The 22792-nt window shown below is 37.2% G+C and overlaps 1 protein-coding gene across 1 annotated transcript; it reads right to left on the reverse strand.

Annotated features, from left to right (window-relative positions):
* Nucleotides 1–2663: 2663 nt before the first annotated feature.
* CRISP2 (cysteine rich secretory protein 2) lies at nucleotides 2664–21889 on the reverse strand. The gene is made up of 10 exons (XM_011219996.2): nucleotides 21747–21889; nucleotides 20557–20656; nucleotides 18214–18250; nucleotides 16253–16323; nucleotides 11997–12113; nucleotides 11032–11119; nucleotides 8584–8729; nucleotides 8070–8167; nucleotides 5177–5265; nucleotides 2664–3204 (listed from the first exon to the last, which is right to left on the reverse strand). Exons 4-10 carry the CDS (start codon nucleotides 16319–16321, stop codon nucleotides 3077–3079), a joined length of 735 nt encoding a protein of 244 aa, XP_011218298.1. The 5' UTR covers nucleotides 16322–16323; nucleotides 18214–18250; nucleotides 20557–20656; nucleotides 21747–21889; the 3' UTR covers nucleotides 2664–3076.
* Nucleotides 21890–22792: the final 903 nt, after the last annotated feature.

A 22792-nucleotide genomic window follows, 5' to 3' on the forward strand; every position in this document is an offset into this window, starting at 1 on the left:
CTGGGTTTGCAAGACTCCGTGAGGAGCTCCCTAGCGCTCAGGTGGTTGCCTGGTGCTGAAGTGGGCCAACTCTGAGACCTGTGGGGAAGGCAGGCACTCACTTCGCTCTACTTTCCCCAGGATCCATACTGGGCTGCCTAGGACTCGGGGAGGTGAAGGAGGTTGAGTGTGAATCTTTACTGTGTCTTTTCTTATTTCTGTGCTTCACCCAGTTGCTGTATCCCTCACCTAGAATCCTTGGCTCTGGTGAAGGTATTTTTGTAAAGGATGTTTTTTGGGTGGGGGATGAGTGCTAGGAATTCCTGTGCTGCCATTTTGGTGACATCAGCTTGCAACCAACACTGTGACATTTTAAGTGCTTACCTGTATCATTAAATTTTTACGAAATATCCTCATGAGATTATATATATAATGATTATAGTCATTTTGTAAAAGAGGAAGCTAAAGTCTGAGCTGCTTTGTCACTTTATTAGTTGGCATTTTCAGGATTTATATGAATAGAATCACACGGTGTGTACACTTCTATGTCTTCTTTCACTCAGCTTAATAACTTTGCGATCAATGCTGTTGGCTTATCCGGTTACATGTGAATGAGTGTTCTGATTGTTTCTAGGTTTTAGCTATTACACATAAACTTACTACGGATGTTCAAATACAAGTCTTGAAGAGATATACGTTTTCTTTTCTTATGGCATATAGAAATGGAAAGGCTAGATTTAGGTGTATAACTTTTTAATATGTCTGCAGATTCTCTTATATCTTCTAAACATTTTCTCATTTCTTTATTTGGGTCTGTGATAAATTGGAGAGTTACTTCTTGTATACACTGCAAAAGTCTGGATCAAACTTAATTTTTTTTTAACTATGAACATCAATTTTTCCACCATCATTTGTTGATAAAACTATTCTTTCTCCATTGAGTTGCCTTTCCACTACTGTCAAAAATCAGCTCTCCATATACAGCTGACTGTTGAACAACACAGGTTTCTGTTGTGTGAGTCCACTTATATATGGATTTTTTTTAATAAATACATTGACAGTACTGACAGTACAGTGCTATACAGAAATGATTTTCTTAACAAAATTTTCTTTTCTCTAGCTTGCTCTATTGTAAGAACACAGTATATAATACATATAAACGCAAAATATGTGTTAATTTACTAGTTATGTTATCAATAAGGAACTGTAGGCTATTAGTAGTTAAGTTTTGGGGGAGCCAAAAGTTATACACAGATTTTCAGCTACGCAGGGTGTCCCCCAACCCCTTTGTGTTTTTCAAGGGTCAACTGTATATGTATGTCTATTTCCAGACTGGTGACTTTGTCTGTCATTTCTTCTGTGCATAAGGTCAGTTTTACTCCTTCCTTTCTAATTGGATGCCTTTTGTCTTATCTGATTGACTGGCCAGATCTAGTATAATGCTTGGTGATGAGAGTGGACATCTTTGCCTTTTTTTCTGATCTTAGAGGGAAAAAAATCAAGTCTTTCACCATTACGGTGTTAGCTCTACATTTTTTATAGCTTCCCTTTATCAAGTTGAGAAACTTCCCTTCTCTTTTTGATTTGCTGAGAGTTTTATCACGATTGGACATTAGATTTTGTCAAATGCTTGTTCTTTTTATTTATTGAGGTAAACATACAGTTTTCTTTAGTTTGCTAATAGAGTAGAACACAGTTTGATTTTAAGTGTTAGCTCAACCCTGCATCCATAGGGCAAATTCCAGTTGGTTAGGGTATATTATCCTTTTACTAAATTGCTGGGTTAATTTATTAAATTTTTATTTGGAGTATTTTCATCCATGCTCATGACAGCTATAGATTTGTAAGGTTTTGTTTGTTTGTTTGTTTCCTCTTGCGGTATCTCTGGTTTTAGGAGTAGGATAGTACTAGTTTCAAAGAATAAATTGAGGAGTATTCCCTCCTACAGAATTTTCTAGAAGAGATTGTGTAAACTACTGTTAGTTCTTTAAATATTTGGTATAATTCTTCCCTGAAATCATCCGGGTCTGGAAATTTCCCTTTGGGAAGCTTTAAAATTGTGAATTCAATTTCTTTAATGAGTATAGGATAATACATATAGTCTGTTTCATCTTGAAGGCATCAGTAGTTAATGCTGGTTCTCCAGCTGTCTGGCCAGACCTATTTCTTGAAGACTTTCAACACCTCTCTCACCTTTTTTAGATTTGTGTGTGTGTGTGTGTGTGTATGTTTTCTCATCTACAAAATGGGCCTACTTAACCCTGTTGTTATCAATCTTAAATGAAAATGCATGTAAAAATTTATAAATGATAAGTCTCTCTGAAACATCATTATTTTTGTTCTGTTTTTTTCTTTCTTGGAAGGCTATATCTGTATATACTGTCAGATAATGCCCTCTTTTAATTTGTCAACTAAACCTGTAGGGAGGAGATCAAAATATCAAAAAATAAGTAAGAACAGAGCTGATCCTTGTTTTTGTTAAAATTTAATTTTATAGACAAATATTTTGGAAATTTTGTATTATATTATCATGTATCTGGGCTGAGTCTAGCTGGGGTGAATTATAAATATAGAAAATATCACACAAGCATCATTCATGTGGTTGCTTACATGAGTTTTTTATTCTAAAAGATAATTAATTTTGTTTAAAGAGGAGGCCATGCGACAAAGGTAGCTGTCAATTTTTGAATTTATTCTTTATTCAAATAAAAACTCATCTAGTAAGAATGACAATGATGTTACAGTCTCTCTCTCTCTCTTTTTTGCATAGTTTCAGGAAACATGTACTTCTCTATTTTAATCCAAAGTTCTAGTTACCGATGGTCTATGGTTATAGCACTTTCAAAATTGTCAACTTGCTTCAATTTGTTAACTTTAAAGTACCAAAATTCTATCGAAGTCCAAAGTTGTCCTCATAGACTATGCTGTTAGTGTAAATCGCTGCATGAAAGAGATTTCTATAGATCCAGGAGAAAAAGATGAATTACTGAGTAGAACCATATTTGTAACTAACATGCCTACAATTTCTCCTGTGGTATGTGTCAATAAGATGATGCAACTCTCCTCACTTAGTGCTGTGCAATGCACACTGGGCATCTCAGTAAATTTTGTTTTCACATAGACAAGTAGCCTTGCACTTTTCCTTAAGCAATTCATGTCCACAACCAGCTGTTTTCTTCAAGGAATCACAGTTACTAAGGAGATCTTCATACTCGCAACTGTTGGCTGTGACAAAAACAAATGAGTTCTTCATTATCATTTTCCTCAGTAGCAGCAAAACAATCCCATACATTCAAAAGTGCATGAGGTCGGTAGGACTGGACAAAACAAGTCAACATCACTTACACAATGATGGGGCTTCCCTTTCTTGCGGGACGTATCATGTGCCTTAGTTGAGCTCACTGATTAAACTATCACTTTTTTATTTTGAACTTGGTGATATATTTCCAAAATAAATTGACCTATTTCTTTCCCTTAGCCAAGAAAGTTAAATAAATATAAATAAATCTCTCTACACCTGCAGAGTCTAGTATGGGAACCACTAGTCACATGCAGATATTCAAATTTAAATTATTCTAGATTAGATGAAGTAAAAAATGTAGTTCCTTAATTTTACTAGCCACATTTCAAATATTCAAAGGCCACATGTGACTAGTGGTTACTTGTAAGACACATGCTGATGGAGAATATTTCCTTCATTTCATACTATTGAACAGCACTGCTTTAGACTCCAATGCTTGCTTTCTGGAGAAAGGAATTTCTATGGGATGATAAAGATGCAAAACCATGATAATATGCCCCCTTTCCTTCTGGTATTTCTTCTTGGATCCTCCCCAAGGGACACAAATTCAAAAAATCTCAAACTAAACTCATCAGACTACCCACATGGATTACAATTCTTGGGTATGGTCTCCCTGTACCAACCCTAACCCTCCTACAATCTCAGAGAAATGGCTCTCCGACTACTCAGTAATTTAGGCCAAGAACTGGATCAGTCTGAATTCCTTCTTCCCTACTTCTGACCAGCACTCAATCGGCACAGGTAACAAACACTGGCTATTCTATTCCTTGTTTTCCAACCCCGTCCAATTCTCTTCATTTATTTTGTCGGTAATGCAGTAGAGAGATTTTTTTTTTTTAACCCATGGTTTTCAATGGTTTTCTAGCTGGCTTGCATCCAATTGTTTTTCCATACTATTCCTAGAAAGCTCTTTATAAAGCATGGTTCTGACCCTGTCACTCTTTTGTTTAAAATCTCGCAATTGAGTGCTTATTGATAATAGGATAAATTATAAGGTTCTTACCAAATAGCATTCAGCAGAGCTATAAATATGTAACTTTCTTTCTTCTTTAGCTGATTTATAGCTTTAATATAATCAATATTCTGAATTATAGCTATATAATTCAGTCAGTAAGAATGCTAACTAAAGATGAATGCTTTGGAAAGGTAAAAATCTCAATGAATTAGATTCTTTCAACTCTATTATTCATAATACTTTTAATACAAGTATCCCAACTATAAAAAGCTAAGAGCTATTTCTACTTCTATTCATTACAACTTTAGAAATTATATATATGACATTTATTTTCTCTCTTTTTGCAACAATATTTTTGTGGGTTCTGTGAGCCAACACTATACACAAATTTGATTTTGTCATTAAAAATGTGCAGTAAACTACTATCCAATTGTAGGAAAAGTGATTATTTATTAAGTTAAACACTATGATTCCAATTATACAATAGGAAAAAAAAGAGGTAGTCAGCATAATGAACTCATTAGCACAAAAGTAGTGTAATATTTGGTTTGCCTATCTAGATTCAGCTACAATGTGACCTTACACCCATAGATTTGCATTTCAAAATAGGACTTTTGACAAACTCATACTAACTTTGATGAAATGAACTATTTACCAGAAATATGTATAATTAATATTAGTGAGCTATGCATAGTCACAAAAAATACATTGATGACAGATCTTTCATTATTTTACGTATGGTAATATTCTTTTCATTATAAATAGTATGTAACTTACTAAAATGTGTAAAATGTTTATATAAACACACTGTATGGAGTAACATTTGTTTTCTGCATAAAGATATTATTTAAATTGGTTACTTTAGGAGATTTTTTAACCCATAAAAGATAATAAAATATCAACTTTTTATTGTAATAGCAAGGTGATCACTTCAAACTTACTGCATAGTCCATTGTCACAGTTACCAGGACAACTGGCACAAGGTGTCCCTTGTTGGTAAGGGGTATTCTTTTTACTCACATTATTGCCACTGAAATTTAAAATACATAACGTCAAATGTTTTTTACTTTACAGTTTAGTTTATACTCCCCAAGGGCAGTATAAATTACCAAATATACATGACTACAAATGCTTTCAGTTATGTTAAAAAACTGAAAAATTACAGTTCCCAGTGAGTAATTCAGGTAACATTCAAATTAAGGAAACACTTCGCATATTGACCCATCTCCTTGACTATAATTCTTCAGACAGAGCAACTAAATCAGATTAACTGGAGTCTAAAGTTTTCAAAGTATATTTCAATGTGGCCACGCTCTCTTCATCCCCCAGTAGACTTGGTCAAATTAGTGAGGCAGCATCGCCCAGTGTGCTAGCTAGAGGTAGAAACTGTCCCCTAGAGAGACAAAAGAGCTCCTGGGGGGCAGGAGGCTGGAGTTTGGAAAAGAAGACTGAATGTTACAATACCATTTTATATTTGAAAGATAATAAAGTACAAAATTTCTCTGATATAATCTAGAAAGAGTAAACTCCAGTACATATATACATCTATGTGTATTTTACTTTCTAGATGAGGATAGTGATATTCAAGTAGTTAGTGGTGTGTGTTTCTGGGACAGGCAGGGAGAAAGAAATCTGTGAGCTTCTAGAGGTGTGTGAGAGATTTTTAAACTTACCAAAAAGGGAATGTTCATTAAAAAATTTTGACAAGCATGAATAGCCAGAGTGTGATCACATTTCAGTGACTAACTTACAACTTGCTGGTGATCATTATTTATTGGCCACTTAATTTATTTGAAATACGAGTCCAAATCTCAATAGTGTCAAGTGGGCCAAGAACACAATGCCATGCATCTGAATCTCACTCCCTGCAGAGAATATAACTGACCATGTGTGAGTCCCTGGAAAATGTGAGATAGACACAAACATGTTCTGGAAGTTCTCTCACCCCTGCTTTCCCTCATTATTCACTCCAACTCTCACTTCAGATACCTGGCTCCAGACCCTTCTTTCTTACAGCCAGCCAGTGAGTTTGGATACATTCTCCCTAGACCCTCTCAATTCTTTCTACTAAACCCTAATAAGTGCTTGCAGGAAAATGACATTGGAGGTCATACTTCTCACACTGGAGATCCATATGCTCGGGTTATCTACAGTCTCAAAATAAATCCTGTAGGAGTCTTGGTTCTAGGGGTCACCCTGCCTCCAGTGGCAAGAAACTTCAAAGATTAAAAGAAATTAAAGTTAACAGATAAGTGGAGATTAGATCTTCAGTATACCCACAGAATTTATTGTGGGTAAGTTCAAATATAATCCTTGACGAAAGAACATATTTCCTGCTACAGGTCAAGACCTTAAAGGATGGTTCATTATGGAGATTTTGTGAAAACTTCTGAAAAACAAAGACTGAAGATCTTTTTTTTTTTTTTTAAGATTTTATTTATTTATTCGGCAGAGATAGAGACAGCCAGCGAGAGAGGGAACACAGCAGGGGGAGTGGGAGAAGCAGGCTCATAGCGGAAGAGCCTGATGTGGGGCTCGATCCCATAAATGCCAGGATCACGCCCTGAGCCGAAGGCAGATGCTTAACCGCTGTGCCACCCAGGCACCCCTGTAGATGTTCTTCTTTTCTGGACTCTGAAGTACATTAAAGCTCTCTTGAAAAACCTTTAAGACGCAAAGGAACGAACCATCTGTGATGGTAATAATGTAGGTAGTTTTTTAGATAAGCAGGGCAAGGAACATTTTAGCAGGAAGAGCTGAAATCACAATCTGCCATCCCCTACTTGCCACACCACTACCATCCCTTGCTTAACCATCAAGCTGCCACCCTGCTAAAGTGTGAAGTTGGTGAGAACGGATGATATCAAATCTAGAGAAATCCACGCTAGCCATGCGCACAGAATATCTGTGAGCCCAAGGGAAAGGCGGCTGAGAGAAAAGATGTCACTTTATAACTGAGGAAGGAGAGTTTCAGGTTTTATACTTGGAATTGAGAACCTGGCCTGTTCCCTAATAGATTGAATGTATCTCAACCTCAAAGGCATTTTCAAAGATTTATTCTATCTAGATGGACCTAGAGAGTATTATGCTCAGTGAAATAAGTTAGACAGAGAAAGACAGATACCATATGATTTCACTTTACTGGGGATTCTAAAAAACAAAATAATAATAATAATAAATAAAAAGCAGAAACAGACCATAAGTACAAGAATAAACTGATATTTGACAGAGGGGCAGCGATGGGCAGCGACGGGGGAGTGGGCAAAATAGTGGAAAGGCAGTGGGAGGTACAGGCTTCCAGTTATGGAATAAATAAGTCATGGAGATGGAAACTACAGCAAAAGGACTATAGCCAATAGTATTGTAATAGTTATAATAGCATGGGATGCCCGGGTGGCTCCGTCAGTTAGGCGTCTGCATTTGGCTCAGGTCATGATCCCAGGGTCCTGGGATTGAGTCCCACATCAGGCTCAGTGGGGAGCCTGCTTCTCCCTCTCAGCCACTCCCTCTCCTTGTGCACTGTCTCTGACAAATAAATAAATAAATAAAAATCTTTAAAAAAGTAAAAAAAAAAGTTGTAATAGCATTTTATGGTGACTGCTGATAGCTACAGTTGTGGTAAGCATAGCATAAAGTATAGACCGGTCACTATGTTATACACTTAAAACTGATGTGACATTGTGTATGAGCTATGCATCAATTTAAAAAATATTAAAGGAATTATTCCTTCCCTTTACTGAAATATATTTTATATTCATTTGTTAACTATATAAGAATTTTAAAATATTAAATTGCACATAGGATTATTGCATGAAACACTAAGTATATACTTACACAGGACAATATTGGCAAACATAGTAGTATTTTAGACTCTCTTGATTGGGACAATAGGCAATTCCACATCCAACGCGGTAAGAAGAGTACCAAACAAGCTACAATTCCAAGAAGGAATATATGAAAGTACATTAAAGAAGCGAGAAAATATTGAAAAAAAAATAGTAGCAAATGTAAAACTGAAAAAATGATACTATTATAGTCTGTAGCCAAGTACATTTGAAAATATTTACTTCAGTTATTGAAGCAAATCATAAATTTTAAAATATTATATCTTAATGTACCTTCACTGTTTTATCCATTTCTAAGTTTGAAAAAGTACAGAATATGTTTCCTTACCAAGAGTTTTGCAAGTGATGGAAAAAAATGACAGCTCTAGAAGTACCAGCCAATGCCACGACTATTACATCTATTCAGGCTCTTACCCAAATTGAACATTGGGCTTGGTCATAACTTAGAGATGCTTTCATATTAGAGCATTTGTGGTAGAAGTATTTTCATTTGTTTGTCTTACCTGGGTGTAATGTCCAACAACTGCATCAGAACTCTTAGGTCCCACACCATAGACAAAATTACGGCTCTCCTCATACCAGTTTTGGATTGCATCTGACCATGGAGCAGGGTAACTTGACATATAGAGATTCTCACCACATTTCGTACCTAAAGAGAAACGGATCATTTTTGAGGAAGCAATAAAACATGCAATGGCAAAAAAAAAAAAAAAAAAAATCAACTACAGGAACACAAGGATGTTGCCCTTCAAACACAGTGCCTATACTTGTAACTCTTAGTACATAATAAAAGGGCTTCTGTCCTTCTCAGCCCTAAAGCTGAACAGAAGAGAGATCTGTCTAGGGGAACCTGGCTAGCTTAGCGGGTTAAGAGGCTGACTCTTGATTTCAAATCAGGTCTTGATCTCAGGGTCCTGAGACCTAGCTCTGCAACAGGCTTCCCACTCAGCCGGAAGTCTGCTTGAGGATTCTTTCTCTCTCTGTCTCGGCCCTTCCCCTTGCTCACACACACTCTTTCTGTCTAAAATCAATAAACCTAAAAACAAAACAAAACAAAAATCTGTCTAGGACACAGAGGCTGGCATCAACATGCAAAACTTTGTACATGTTAAGAAGACCTTATGCTTCAAAAATCCTCTGGATTATCAGAGTAGCATTCTCTTTTTGCTAAATTCTTCACATTGTAATGACGCTTGTGCTCTCAGCTTTGTACTGTAAATTTGCAAAAGGCTGTGACCAACTTTTATTGTTTTTCTTTTCCTCTTACCCACCCCCATCAGAGATTTTTCACATATTGGACCCTGTCTAAATATTTATGATTATGATTTGTGTGAACTTGGAAAAAGAGTTCTACAGGCAGTCTATAAGAGCCCAAATTAACAGACAACTGACATCAGGAGGGATGGCAGATTTCGAAGCTTTTGCATTCTCTCTTAATCACTAAATCAGAATGTCATAAGGCCAAATCTTTCTCAGAGAACTAGGCAAGAAGAGCCTTGCAGAAGGTGACATCAGCAAGATGGTGGAGTAAAGAAGCCCTGGACTCTCCTTCCCCTAACAAACACTCTGATTCAGCCTCGATTTCCAAACAAATCGCCCTTGTGGGAAATCTAAAGCTAACTGAAAGGCTCCTAGACCCTGGGAGAATATGAACCCAGACTCACTGAAGCCAGTAGGGAAACTGGGACACTTTTGCTAGAATGCCTACCCTCAGCACAGTGCCTGCCATATGATCAGGAAGAGGTCCCCTAGCCCTCAGTTTCTCCCAGGGGAAAGGAGTTGGTCAGCATCCAGCCTTCTGTAAGGAAACTCCCCAGATGGCTGGCTTCTGTCTTGGTAGTCTTGGAGCTCTGACAGTCAGACACAGGCTAGCCATCTGGAGGAGAATGGAGATGGTGGCTTGGGCTGGTAGATGCCACATCTCCTCCCCTTGGCTCAGCACAGAGCAAGCAAATGAAAAATCTTAGTTCCCAGCTTTCTCCTGGGGAAGCAGAGTTGATCGGTGTGTCCTATGCTCCAGTTTCTCCAGGGCTGCCTGAAGAACTGAAATCTCTCTTGCTTGTCTTGAAGCTCTGATGGGTTTGGTGTAGTTACAATATTACTCCCTGGGGGAGAACAGAGACGGTAGTTTGGGTGGTAGATGCCATGGCTCATCTTGCCAGCTTAGCACAGAGCAAGCAACCACCATAGCTGCCTGTTTCTCCCTGGAGTGAGAAAAAGTTGGCCTGGGCATCCAGTGCCACAAATTTCCAGATGCTGCCCAGAGGATTGACTTCTTTTTTTTTTTTTTTAAGATAAAGCATCTTTTTTTTTTTTAAAGATTTTATTTATTTATTCGACAGAGATAGAGACAGCCAGCGAGAGAGGGAACACAAGCAGGGGGAATGGAAGAGGAAGAAGCAGGCTCATAGCGGAAGAGCCTGATGTGGGGCTCGATCCCACAACGCCGGGATCACGCCCTGAGCCGAAGGCAGACGCTCAACCGCTCAACCGCTCAACCGCTGTGCCACCCATTATTTGCATAATGTAAACAATCAACAAGCACAAAATGGTACCTATAATTCTCTCTTCTTCTACAGATATTTTGATTTTAAAAAGAAGAGTATGGGGGCACGTAGGTGGCTCAGTCGGTTAAGCATCCAACTCTTGATTTTGGCTCAGGTCATGATCTCAGGGTGTTAAATCAAGCCCCATATAAGGCTCCACAGTGGGCATGAAGTCTGCTTCGGATTATCTTTCTCCCTCTCCCTCTGCCCCTTCCCTCCTCCCCATCCCCCGCTCAGACTCCCTCTTCAAAAAATAAAAATAAAAAAATAATAAATACGTAGAGCATTATAAGCCACATTTATTCGCTAAGTCTTCTTATAACACCCCAGAATGTTTTCCATTCTATTTACTTTTCCAATATTATTTTACTTGTTCATATATTCAAAAAATACTCATTTACTTACTGGTTTTTCTGTCCTCTGCCGCGCTATGTTCTAAAGTGCACTTGTTTGCCCACTTTTGGGCATTTGCTGCTGCTTCTCTGTTCCATTCCTAAATGTCACAAGAAAAAAAATACAATTAAAGATTCAACTCCAATGAAGGGTATGGTTTATAATCTGATTGGGAGTTGATTTGCACTACTTTAAACTTCTAAAGATATATTAACTGATTGTCAGTGGTATGAAAAGACCTTTTTGTTAAGGGTATATATATGTGTGCGTGCGTGTGCGTGTGTATGTGTGTGTGTGTGTGTGTTTATCTGCTCCAGTGCAAATTTTCACATGAAGAGAAGTTCATAAAGTGTCTACTGAGAGAAATTATCTAATATAATATCTGACAATTTATGATAGTACAGGAACCACACATAGGATTTTTAGTAATGGGGCTACTCTAAATACTCAACATGGGAAGTCTTTGAATTATATTTCCTTCATAATAAATGGACCTAGATTATTCCCCATTCCACTTGCAGCCCATTGCATTCAAATGGGAGATAATCTAGCATTTATGAACTATGCTGTGGAAGGTGGGCTCATATTTACCCAAAGGACTCTTCAGGTCCTGAGTCTGAGCCTCATGTTGGGCATAGAGATTACTTAAAAAAAAATAAAATACATGAAAGAAAGGGACCTCCTTTATTTTAGACTAGGGCAGAAAGTGAACAAAAAGTGCAATGGCTTCGCCTTTGATGTCTGAAGATCTGGCTTCGAATTTTGCCTTCCCAACTTAATAGCCCTGTAACCTTGACAAATTATTTAACCATTATAAAGGAAAATTAATTTCTGCCGTGCCCATAACACAGCTCAAATGAAATAACAGAATGGAAGCAAAATTTTGTAAGCACAAAGTTCGTAAGAGATGCCAGTTACCAGCTGCCTGATCTTATCACTGCTGGTTCACACCACTAGCCTTTATCACTGCCTCTTACCATCTTTAGCATGTTGCTGGCAGGTGGAGAGACCGATTTCCTTAGTTCATTGTGTTTATTTACAATGTCTTTTTGGACTTGCGTTTGAGTGGTTAGCAAAGCAGTAAAGGATGGATCCTAAAGGGAAATAAAATTAGGGTTATCTTCTTAACATTTGTTAAAATTGCACTTAAGAGTGAATAAGCGAATTCGAGGGAACAAAGATCATTTTAAGAGCATTCAGTTCAAGTCAATATTAGTTGTTAAGCATTGCCAATGAACCTGAGCCAAAGCTGTGACAAATAGGAAAGAAATAATTTGAAGCTTTGAGAAGGCAGAAGAAATTAATGGCATGACAAATTAAAATCTCCTCTGAGGTCACAGATGCCAATTTCTAGTTTCAAGATAATTCTTAACGTGCTTTTTCTTCTTTCATGGCCCTTCCCAATCCCCTGTTATTTCTCTGGTCCGTTTCCTGGGCTTTGTTTATAAAATTATTTAAAAGAGAGATATATTTTGCCCTTTTGCACTGTTAAATGTTTGCTAATCAGATTCTCTATTTTCTGCCCCATGTGGTTTCCTGTACCTTCTCTGTGATTCTTCTAGACATATGAGTGATAATATTTTATAACTACAAAGGCACACAACATTAAGACATATTCATTCATATTTGATCAGGTTGCAGCAGGTGGGATGAGGGTGGGGCTCAAGATTCATCCTAGACTTTAAAGGAACTTTGACCTGATGCAGTCTGTATTTAGAGAAATAATATATTCAGAAAGCATTTAGAGAAAGATTGTTCAGGAGTTCAAAGCTAGTAAAATTATTCCTATTATGGTAGATATTATGATTTATTTTATTACAATCTGTATTTCTGAATGCCAGATGAGTTTTCACCCAGTGTGAGAATTCTCTGGTCTGATGAGTTCTAGTCCTAGCAGTCTCTGGTTCCAGGATGTCTTCCTGTATGCCCAGAGTTAGAGATAGGGAAATAACAACGACCAGAGTTCCTCACATTCAGAGATTTTCTGTTCAAGATATAGACACCTTATCTGGACACCTACCCTCCAATCACTGAAGAGGATGATTGATCTTCGTTTTGGGATTATTTAAGTAAAGTAGTTTATTCAAATTAGAAGATTTGAACTCAAGAGTTGGGCTCTCACATACCAAGTTTTTGAGCATGATTTAGAAAGCAAAACAAACACTAAGACTTTCAGAGGTAGATTTTTTTAATGTAAAAAATAGGTATAACGGTGAGTAATGATGAAAATTAAACGTGGTGATACATGAAGTTGTGCTAATTTAAGGCTATGTTATTGTTAATTTTCTTTGAGATCACACTGAAGCACATTAGATAAAATAAATGGGAAAAGATCTCTTGGGGAGAGGACTATCATTAGCTTTATAAATCATAGACCTGTGCATCCATTAGAAAAATAATTCAAGCATGACATGTAATTTTAACTTTTTGGTTGTCACCTTAAAAAAGTAAAACAATCAAGTGATATTAATTTATTTTGCAATTTTTAAGTGTTATTTCATCATGGTAAGTGCAAATTTTAATCCCCATCACCTATTTCCCCCACCCCCTCCCCCATCTCCCCTCTGGTAACCATCTATTTGTTCTGTATAGTTAATAGTCTGTTTCTTGGTTTCCCTCTCTCTCTCTCTTTTCCTTTTCTCATTTGTTTTGTTTCTTAAATTGCACATATAAGTGAGATTATATGCTATTTGTCTTTCTCTGACTTATTTTGCTTAGCACTATACTCTCTAGCTCTATCCATGTTGTTGCAAATGGCAAGATTTCATTCTTTTTTATGGCTGAATAATATTTCATTATATATATACACATTATATACATTTATATATATATAGATTATTCTATCTATCACTATCTATCTATCTACCTATCTATCCTATATCTATATGACATCTTCTTTATCCATTCATCTATCAGTGCACATGTGGGTTGCTTCCATAGTTTGGTTATTGTAAATAATGCTGCAATGAACATAGGGGTGCATATATCTTTTCTAATTAGTATTTTCATATACTTTGTGTAAATACCTGGTAGTGAAATTACTGGAGCCTATGGTAATTCTATTTTTAATTTTTTGGGGAAACCTCCATACTGTTTTCCACAGTGGCTGCACCAGTTTGCATTTCCACCAACAATGTACAATGGTTTCTTTTTCTCTACATCCTTGCCAATAAGTTGTTTTTTGTGTTGTTGATCTTAGCCATTTTTACAGGTGTGAGGTGACATCTCATTGTGGTTTTGGTTTGTATTTCCCTGATGATGAGTTCCACTGAGCATCCTTTCATGTGTCCCTTGGCCATCCATAGGTCTTCTATGGATAATGTCTGTACATGTATTCTGTCCATTTTTAATTGAATTGTCTTCACGTATGTGTTGAGTTGTAGCAGTTCTTTAAATATTTTGGATGTTTACCCTTTATCAGATATGTCATATGCAAATATCTTTGCCCACCCAGGGGGCTGCTTTTTAGTGTTGACTCTTTCTTTTGCTGTGTGGAAGCTTTTTATACTGTTGTAGTCCCAATAGTTTATTTTTGCTTTTCTTTCCCTTGCCTCAAGAGACAGATCTAGAAAAATGTTCCTAGAGCCAATGACAGAGACTCTACCTCCTGTGCTCTCTCTTACAATTCTTATGGTTTCAGGTGTCACATTTAGGTCTTTAATCCATTATGAGTTTACTTTTGTGTATGGTACAAGAAAGTGGTCCAGTTTCATTCATTTGCATGTGGCTGCAATGTGTTTTCTTAACACCATTTGTTGAAGAGACCTTTTCCCATTCTATATTCATTCCCCCTTTGTCGAAGAGATTAATTGACCATATAATTGTGGATTTATTTCTGGATTTTCTGTTCTATTCTACGGACCTATGTGTCTGTTTTTATGCCAGGACTACTGCTTTCATTACTAGAGCTTTGTAATGTAACTTGTAATGTTATGAATTGTGATACTGTCAGTTTTGTTTCCCCCCCCCCAAGACTGCTTTGGTTATTTGAGGTCTTTTGTGGTTCCATAGAAATTTTAGGATTCTTTGTTCTAGTCTGTGAAAAATGTTGTTGGTATTTGATAGGAATTGCATGAAATCTATAAATTATTTTGGGTAGTATAGACATTTTAACAATATTTGGTCTTCCAACCCATGAGCATGGAATGTCTTTCCATTTCTTGGCATCATCAGGAATTTCTTTCCATCAGTGGTTTATGGTTTTCAGAGTACTGGCCTTTCATCTTTTTGGTTAAGTTTATTCCTTGATGTTTACCTGTTTTGGGTGCAATTATAAATGGAATTCTTCTCTTATTTTCACTTCCTGTTGCTTCATTATTAGCGTATAGGAATGCAACAGATTTCTATGCACTGGTTTTGTATCTTATGACTTTACTGAATTCACATATCAGTTCTCGTAGTACTTTGGTGGAGTCTTTCGGGTTTTCTACATAGAGTATCATGTCATGTGCAAATAGTGAGAGTTTGACTTCTTCCTTACCAATTTGGATGCCTTTTATTTCTTTATGTTTTCTAGCTGCTGTGGCTAGGACTTCTAGGACTCTGTTGAGTAAAGGTGATGAGAGTAGACATCCTTGTCTTGTTCCTGACCTCGGGGGGAAAGTGCTCAGTTTTTCACTATTGAGTATGATGTTGGCTGTGAATTTTTCACATAAGGCCTTCATTATGTTGAGGTATGTTCCCTCTAGACCTACTTTGCAGAGGCTTTTTATGATGAATGGATGTTGTGCTTTGTCAAATGCTTTTTCTGTATCTATTGAAATTATTGTATTTTTTTTATCCTTTGTCTTATTCATGTGACATATTTCATTGATTGTTTTGCAAATATTGAACCACTGTTGTTTCTGGGAATAAATCCTACTTGACCATGATATATGATTTTTTAAATGTATTGACATTATTTTAAGTAATAAATTTTACTTTTAATGGGCTGACTAATAATCTACAAAAATAATACGTCTACATCCTAATCCCCAGAATCTGGCAACGTGACCTTCTCTGGATATAGTTAAGGATCTCAAGAACATTGTAAGCGTTCAATAGCCACACATGACTAATGGCTACTGGAGAGCTCAGCCTTAGACTGTCATCTAGATAATTGTGCTAAGTGATCTGAGCTACCAATGAGTAATTTGTGATGTACTAGACACTCTTCCCCTTCTACTCTCAAAGGACCTCACCATCCCACAAAGTTGTTGGATAGCTTTAGAAAGATTTTCCAATTTAACTTTACCTTTCCTTCTGTGGGTATAGTTGGAAGCAACACAGCAGCCAGAAACACCACTATTGGGAATAAAGCCATTTCTGGGAAGGAAGTCAAAGAGAACAAAAATCTGCATTAAAACACGTAGTACACAGACCTTTGACTCTGAGGAAAAGCCAATGAAGTGATCTTGGTTAGTTGAAAGGAACTATAACTCCCAAATTCATAAAAAATGTAGCAAGAGAGGATTGTTATTGGTGTCAGTAGAATCACAGCGGAACGAACTTGGTCATTGATAGGGACGATAAAAAATAAACTGAAACACCTGCCTGATGCCTTCGAAGTATACATATAAAAGCTAGGGACATGTCATCATATTTCTGCCCAGCTCTGTTGTTCCTAAGTTCATTAAACATGCGGAAAAAACAGATTTCTTCAGAGTTCATTAGGATGCTGTATTGATTATTTATTCCAGTTTTGGGGAAAAGATTATTTTCAGCATGCACCATGTCTTGGTTTGCTCTGCTCTATAAGAAGTAGAACTGTTTGTCCTTTTATTTATACATGACTCTACTCAAGATTCCAAGGTTATGATTACACAGAAATAAACGTACAGGGGAGCCTGCGTGGCTCAGTCAGTTAAGCATCCAACTCTTGATTTCAGCTCAGGTCGTGATCTCGGGGTCATGAGATTGAGCCCCATGTTGGGCTCTGTGCTCAGCGTGGAGCCTGCTTGTTTCGTATCTACCTCCCCCTCTGCACTCTGCCCCACGGGTGCATGTTCACACACGTTCTCTCCCTCTCTCTCTAAAATAAATAGATAAATCTAAAAAAATAAATATGCAAACACTTTATTAGTGATTATTTCCCTGACGGAGGGATTGAAAGTTGTTTTGATTTTATTACTTATACTTGTCTATATCTCAAATTTCCCTGTATAAAAAAAATAAAATACAAGTAATATATTGAAAATTAAGCCTGTTTAAATTTGCTGAATCCATGATTTGGTACAAAAGTTGTTTAATATCCTCACTAACTTTTTAAAAGATACTCGGCAATGGGTTGCCTCTGTTGTCTTTTCTCAACATGTCAAAACAATTCTTTGTCCTTTAAATGAAGCAACAAGCCCACTAAATTTTTAAAAAGCACTCATCTTCTGGCCGCTAGTCATATCCATTACTCACTTTGTAAACTAGAGGAATGCATATTGATTTGTTTTCTTCGTGTGAGGTTGGTGCTCCCAAATTCTTGAAGAGAGAGGATAATGTAAACAATTTATCTGTGCCACTTCTTAGGCCTTATTGATTTGTAAATAGTAAACAATTGGTACCTGCTCCATGGATTCCCTTTATCCTCAATAATGTGCTCATAGAAGGGAGAAGACTGAACATTTACTGACCATGTAATGCAAAATTTTGTCTATTTTCATCATCATACTTCAGTGGGTATGCCCGTATTTTACAGCTAAAGAAACTGAGTGTTAGAACAGTTAATTTACCTATGCCAGTGGTAAGCTCCTAAGTGACTTCAGAAATTAGCCTTCTACCAAGCATAACGTCAAAGGCAATGCACATTGAAAGGGACATAGTTTCACCCGAGAAAAGCAATCATTCTGTAGTACACTGGAGGCACTCTTATCCTTATTTTAACAATCCCTGTATTCGTACATAATCATACATGTTCATAGTAGAAATCATAATATACACAATTTGTCATACCTTTACATTTCTTCTAGTAAAGATAGCTCTAGAATTGTTGTTTCAAAGTCATAAACCTGAGAATTATTTATATTATCTAAGATGAAATGTAAAGAATTAAATTTTTAACTTGATAAAGTGACTAGAGTAAAATTAACTTGATTCCCTTAATAAAAATTTATCCATAAAGTTTTGAAAATCATGGATAAATGTATTAAATATATAATTTTACCATTGGCAATACAAAAATGATTGACACAGTGTTCACATCAAAATAAATGAGTTATCACTTACTGTTGGTTCTCAGAGCTGGATGAAGTGTTTGTTTTATCTGTAGAAAGAAGGAAGGTGGATAAGAGATTAGAGTATGATTTTTGTTACATCTGTTCTGTTTTAGCAAATTCTGGTTGTGCAAGGAAATCTAAGTCAATAAATTTCTGAAACAGAATTTTTCATACCAGTATCTTCAAATTTCATTCCCAGTTTTCTGATATGGCTTTTGATATTATTTGGTTTCCATATAGCATTTTTTTTAAGTTTTTAAAAAGACAAACTTTATTGAGATCTAATTTACATACCATAAAATTCACTCATTAAAAGTGTACAATTCAATAGTTTTTGCATATTACATTAATTGTTACAAACTGCCTTTTTTATGAAAGTAGATTATCTGTTTATTCAACCGCTGTATTAAAACACAAGCGAAAGAACAACCAATAATTTTAGAACATACTATGAAAAGAATTTGAAATTGTGATGTCAAGGTGGCAATAGATTTCATCAATTACCTTCAGTCTTATTCTTCACATTTATTTTTACATTTAACTTAGTTTCAATTCTACCGTTTATTTTTTTCACAACACTGGGAGGTTCTTTTTTTATCCTTTAGAAAAGCATTTCCAAAGACTGTACACATACCACTTCTTTTTTTTAACTTTTTATTTCAATTCAGTTTAATTAAATATACTGTATTATTAGTTTCAGAGGCAGAATTTGGTGATTATCAGTTGCATATAACACTCAGTGCTTATTCCATCACATGCCCTCCTTAATGTCCATCACTGAGTTACCCCATTCCCTCACCCACCGCCCTTCCCGCAACCCTCAGTTTGTTTCCTATAGTTAAGAGTCTCTTACAGTTTGCCTCCCTCTCTGTTTTTATCTTATTTTATTTTTCCTTCCCTCCCCCTATGTTCATCTGTTTTTTTTCTTAAATTCCACATAAGAATGAAATCATATGATATTTGTCTTTCTTTGACTGACTTATTTCGCTTAGCATAATGCCCTCTAGTTCCATCCAAGTCGTTGCAAATAGCAAGATTTCATTCTTTTTGATGGCTGAGTTATACACACACACACACATACACACACACACACACACACACACACACACACACACATTTTCTTTGTCCATTCATCTGTTGATGGACATCTGGGCTCTTTCCATATTTTGGCTATTGAGGACATTGCTGCTATATATATTGGGGCATATACGCCCCTTCGAATCACTGTTTGTATTCTTTGGAAAAATACCAGTAGTGCAATTGCTGGGTCACAGGGTAGCTCTATTTTTAACTTTTTGAGGAACTTCCATACGGTTTTCTGGAGTGGCTGCACCAGTTTGCAATCCCACCAACAGTGTGAAAGGTTTACCCTTTCTCCACATCTGCACCAACATCTGCTGTTTCCTGAGTCGTTCATTCTAGACATTCTGACCTGTGTAAGGTGGTATCTCTTTAACATGAGTTAATACAGCATGCTTTCCCTCTCTGACCAGCCCTCCCTTCTTCCCAAGCACACTAAAATCTGGATACTGCTTTTCTGGCTTCATATTTTTATAATAACCACTGAAAACTGGTTAATCACTGTGAAGGTAACTGGGATCCTACCTTACAGCTGAATTCATGTGGCTCAGCTTTATTTTACTTCCCAGTTACCAACTTTCTATCACTTATTGCTTAAGAGCATAGTCTTTGGAAACCATCAGTTCTGAGAAATTCTGAGCTTCAATTTTCTCTTCTGTAAAATGTGGATTATTATATCAAGAACTTTGCTTTGAAAAATGATTGTCATGATATACATAAAACCCTTAATACAATGCCTGACAAATAATAATAAATAGAAATTATTAATATTTTTATTATGATCCTTTACAATGTGTAGTAGTTTGCTGAGTTCATAAGATCTTTCCATGAATGCATGTTGTTTGATTTTAAATTGCTAATTTTAGAAATGTTTTTAAGACCTGTTTTTACTTCCAGGTATCATAGGGAAAAAAAATCAGCATAATCTAATCAGAGATTCAAATGTTCAAGGTCCACTTCTACTGGAAATCTTCTGGCTAACTTTAAGAAAATGATCTAACATCTGGGCTGTTGTATCCTTATCAGCTCACTGACAGACATACATATTAGCCTGATAATTTTGTATTGCTCAATCATTCAATGGAATTGCATTAGATGACCCACAATCCATACTTGAATAGACCAAGATGCCACATATTCCTCTCATCACTCTCCTTTCCCCACCCTCATTCACCCAACCCATAATCATCTTTGTTGCATCAGTGAAAGCAATGACAAAACCCACAATCATACGTAGTAAAGTTTGCTGCCATTTTTTTCCCTTGCTACTTACTAATGGAAAAGTACTGGGCCCTTTTTGCAGGTGTTTTAAGGCTGAGATGGCATAGTTCTAAAGTGTCTGTAGGAAGACCATGGTGTTCAGTTTCATAATCCTAGAACAAGGAAAAAGGTAATATTTAAAATAAAGATGGGAAGAATAAAGAGGTAATATCAATAATCTGTCACAAACTTAAAACAACTGTATTTTAGTATTACCCTAATATTTTCCTGTATTTATTTGATCTCACCAATTAAGACCATAATATCCTTCTGAGATCAGATTATGTTTTAATATCTTGGTATTTCTTTCAAATAACAAAGAAGTAGGCTTCTTAAAGAAGTTCACTTGACTTTCTTAGAACATCACAACATATCTTCCAGACTCCCAAATCTTTATACACTCTTTAAAAAAATTTTTTTTTAAGATTTTATTTTATTTATTTGAGAAGAAACGAGAAAGAGAGAGATAACACGATGGGGATAGGGGGAGAACAGAGGGAGAGGCACAAGCAGATCCCTAGCACTGAGCATGGAGCCCACAGTGGCTCCATCCCACAACCCTGAGATCATGACCTGTGCAAAATCAAGAATCCCCGCTGAAGGGACTGAGCCACCCAGGCGCCTGCCACCCCCCCCCCGCCCCCAGAAAATATATATATACTCTTTAGAAGATAATTTCTGTAAGTAGTCACCCACATAGTAAGCATTTACTACATGGATTTGGGGTCATACTTATACGTCTTCATGTCTTTTCCTGGAAGCCAGTAGATGACATATAGTCCAGAAGAGTCAATGGCCATAAGTCTAATTGTTTGCAATACACAGTTTCTAATAACGGTGTATTCAAAACACAAATAAACTGAGGTTCTTCATTTGACCTCGTGAAGCCCTCATTTACAAATGACTTTAGGCTTCTGCTAAGATTCAGAGCATTTCATGTAAATGTAATGATTAATCTTTTAAGACCCGTAGAGCTCCAATAGGATAAACATCGAGGAGAGGCACGTTGAAAGTCTTCGGTGCCTCGGGGATAATCAACAAAACTGAAAGCTGTCCACCTGCACTGAATCAGCGGATGTGCCCACCAGGGTGTCAGAAGAGGCACGGAGGACCAGAAGACCCCTCACCTCACAGATCTTTATCGTCTTCACCCCACCTCCCAAGCCTTGGTCATTTCCTTTCCCAGACTGCTTCCATTCTTACCCTGGCTCCAGAGCCCAGATCTTCCCCCACGGAGGACGGAGCCAGAGACTCGCTGCTGCCCGCTGCTTGGACAGCGAGAGTAAAATACCCAACCGAGCAGGTGCGAGCGACGAGCGACGTCACGAGGCTTTGTGCCTTCAGCGCAGTCGTCAGCTCAGTGAATTCCCACGACTGCCTCGTCTCCCTGTGACGCCGCGCTGACAAAATCCTACACATCTTCCCTTGAGGAGAGGAAATGCCTGCTCACACACTTGAACAGCAGGAAGAAAATGGAGATAATACTAGGATTCAAAGCGCACAGGGCGTGGTTGAAAAAGGAGGTGTTCCTTTTCAGATAAGAATTCCTGAATTAACACAGGCCAGAACTGAAAGAGCAGCTTGGTAAAGTCCCCAGGTAATTAAATTCACGATGCAACACTAGGGCAGAGCCGAAAGTGCATTCGGGGTTCCATAAAATTGGCATTTTGTAGGTTTGCTCATAAACACCTAGCGTCCTTGCCCCTTTTGCCTTCCAAAACAGTTTTGTGGTTAAGAAATTCAGTAAGAGTATAGATCCTTTACCTCTCTGGTTATGTTTATTACGAAAAAATAGTAACAAGAGCAGGTCTTAGGAAAATGCCCAGGATTCCTGATCTGAGGCCGATGGCTTCAAGTTCAGCCGGTATATCTAACACTGGATAAAGATGTACTGCCTGTCTTCACAGAGGGTAGATGAGCGATAGATGCATTTCCTTTATGCTTAGTTGTTTTCAAGATTTAAAGGAATGAGGGGCGCCTCGGTGGCGCAGTCGTTAAGCATCTGCCTTCGACTCAGGGCGTGATCCCGGCGTTTGGGGATCGAGCCCCACATCAGGCTCCTCCGCTATGAGCCTGCTTCTTCCTCTCCCACTCCCCCTGCCTGTGTTCCCTCGCTCACTGGCTGTCTCTGTCTCTGTCAAATAAATAAATAAAATCTTAAAAAAAAAATTAAAAAAAGAAAACGGAAGTCTTTAAAAAAAAAGATTTAAAGGAATGAATTAACTCATCACATAGAAGGCAGGTTTGGT

This window comes from Ailuropoda melanoleuca, chromosome 19 (genome assembly GCF_002007445.2).
Source record: "Ailuropoda melanoleuca isolate Jingjing chromosome 19, ASM200744v2, whole genome shotgun sequence".
In the NCBI taxonomy this organism is placed as follows: domain Eukaryota; kingdom Metazoa; phylum Chordata; class Mammalia; order Carnivora; family Ursidae; genus Ailuropoda; species Ailuropoda melanoleuca.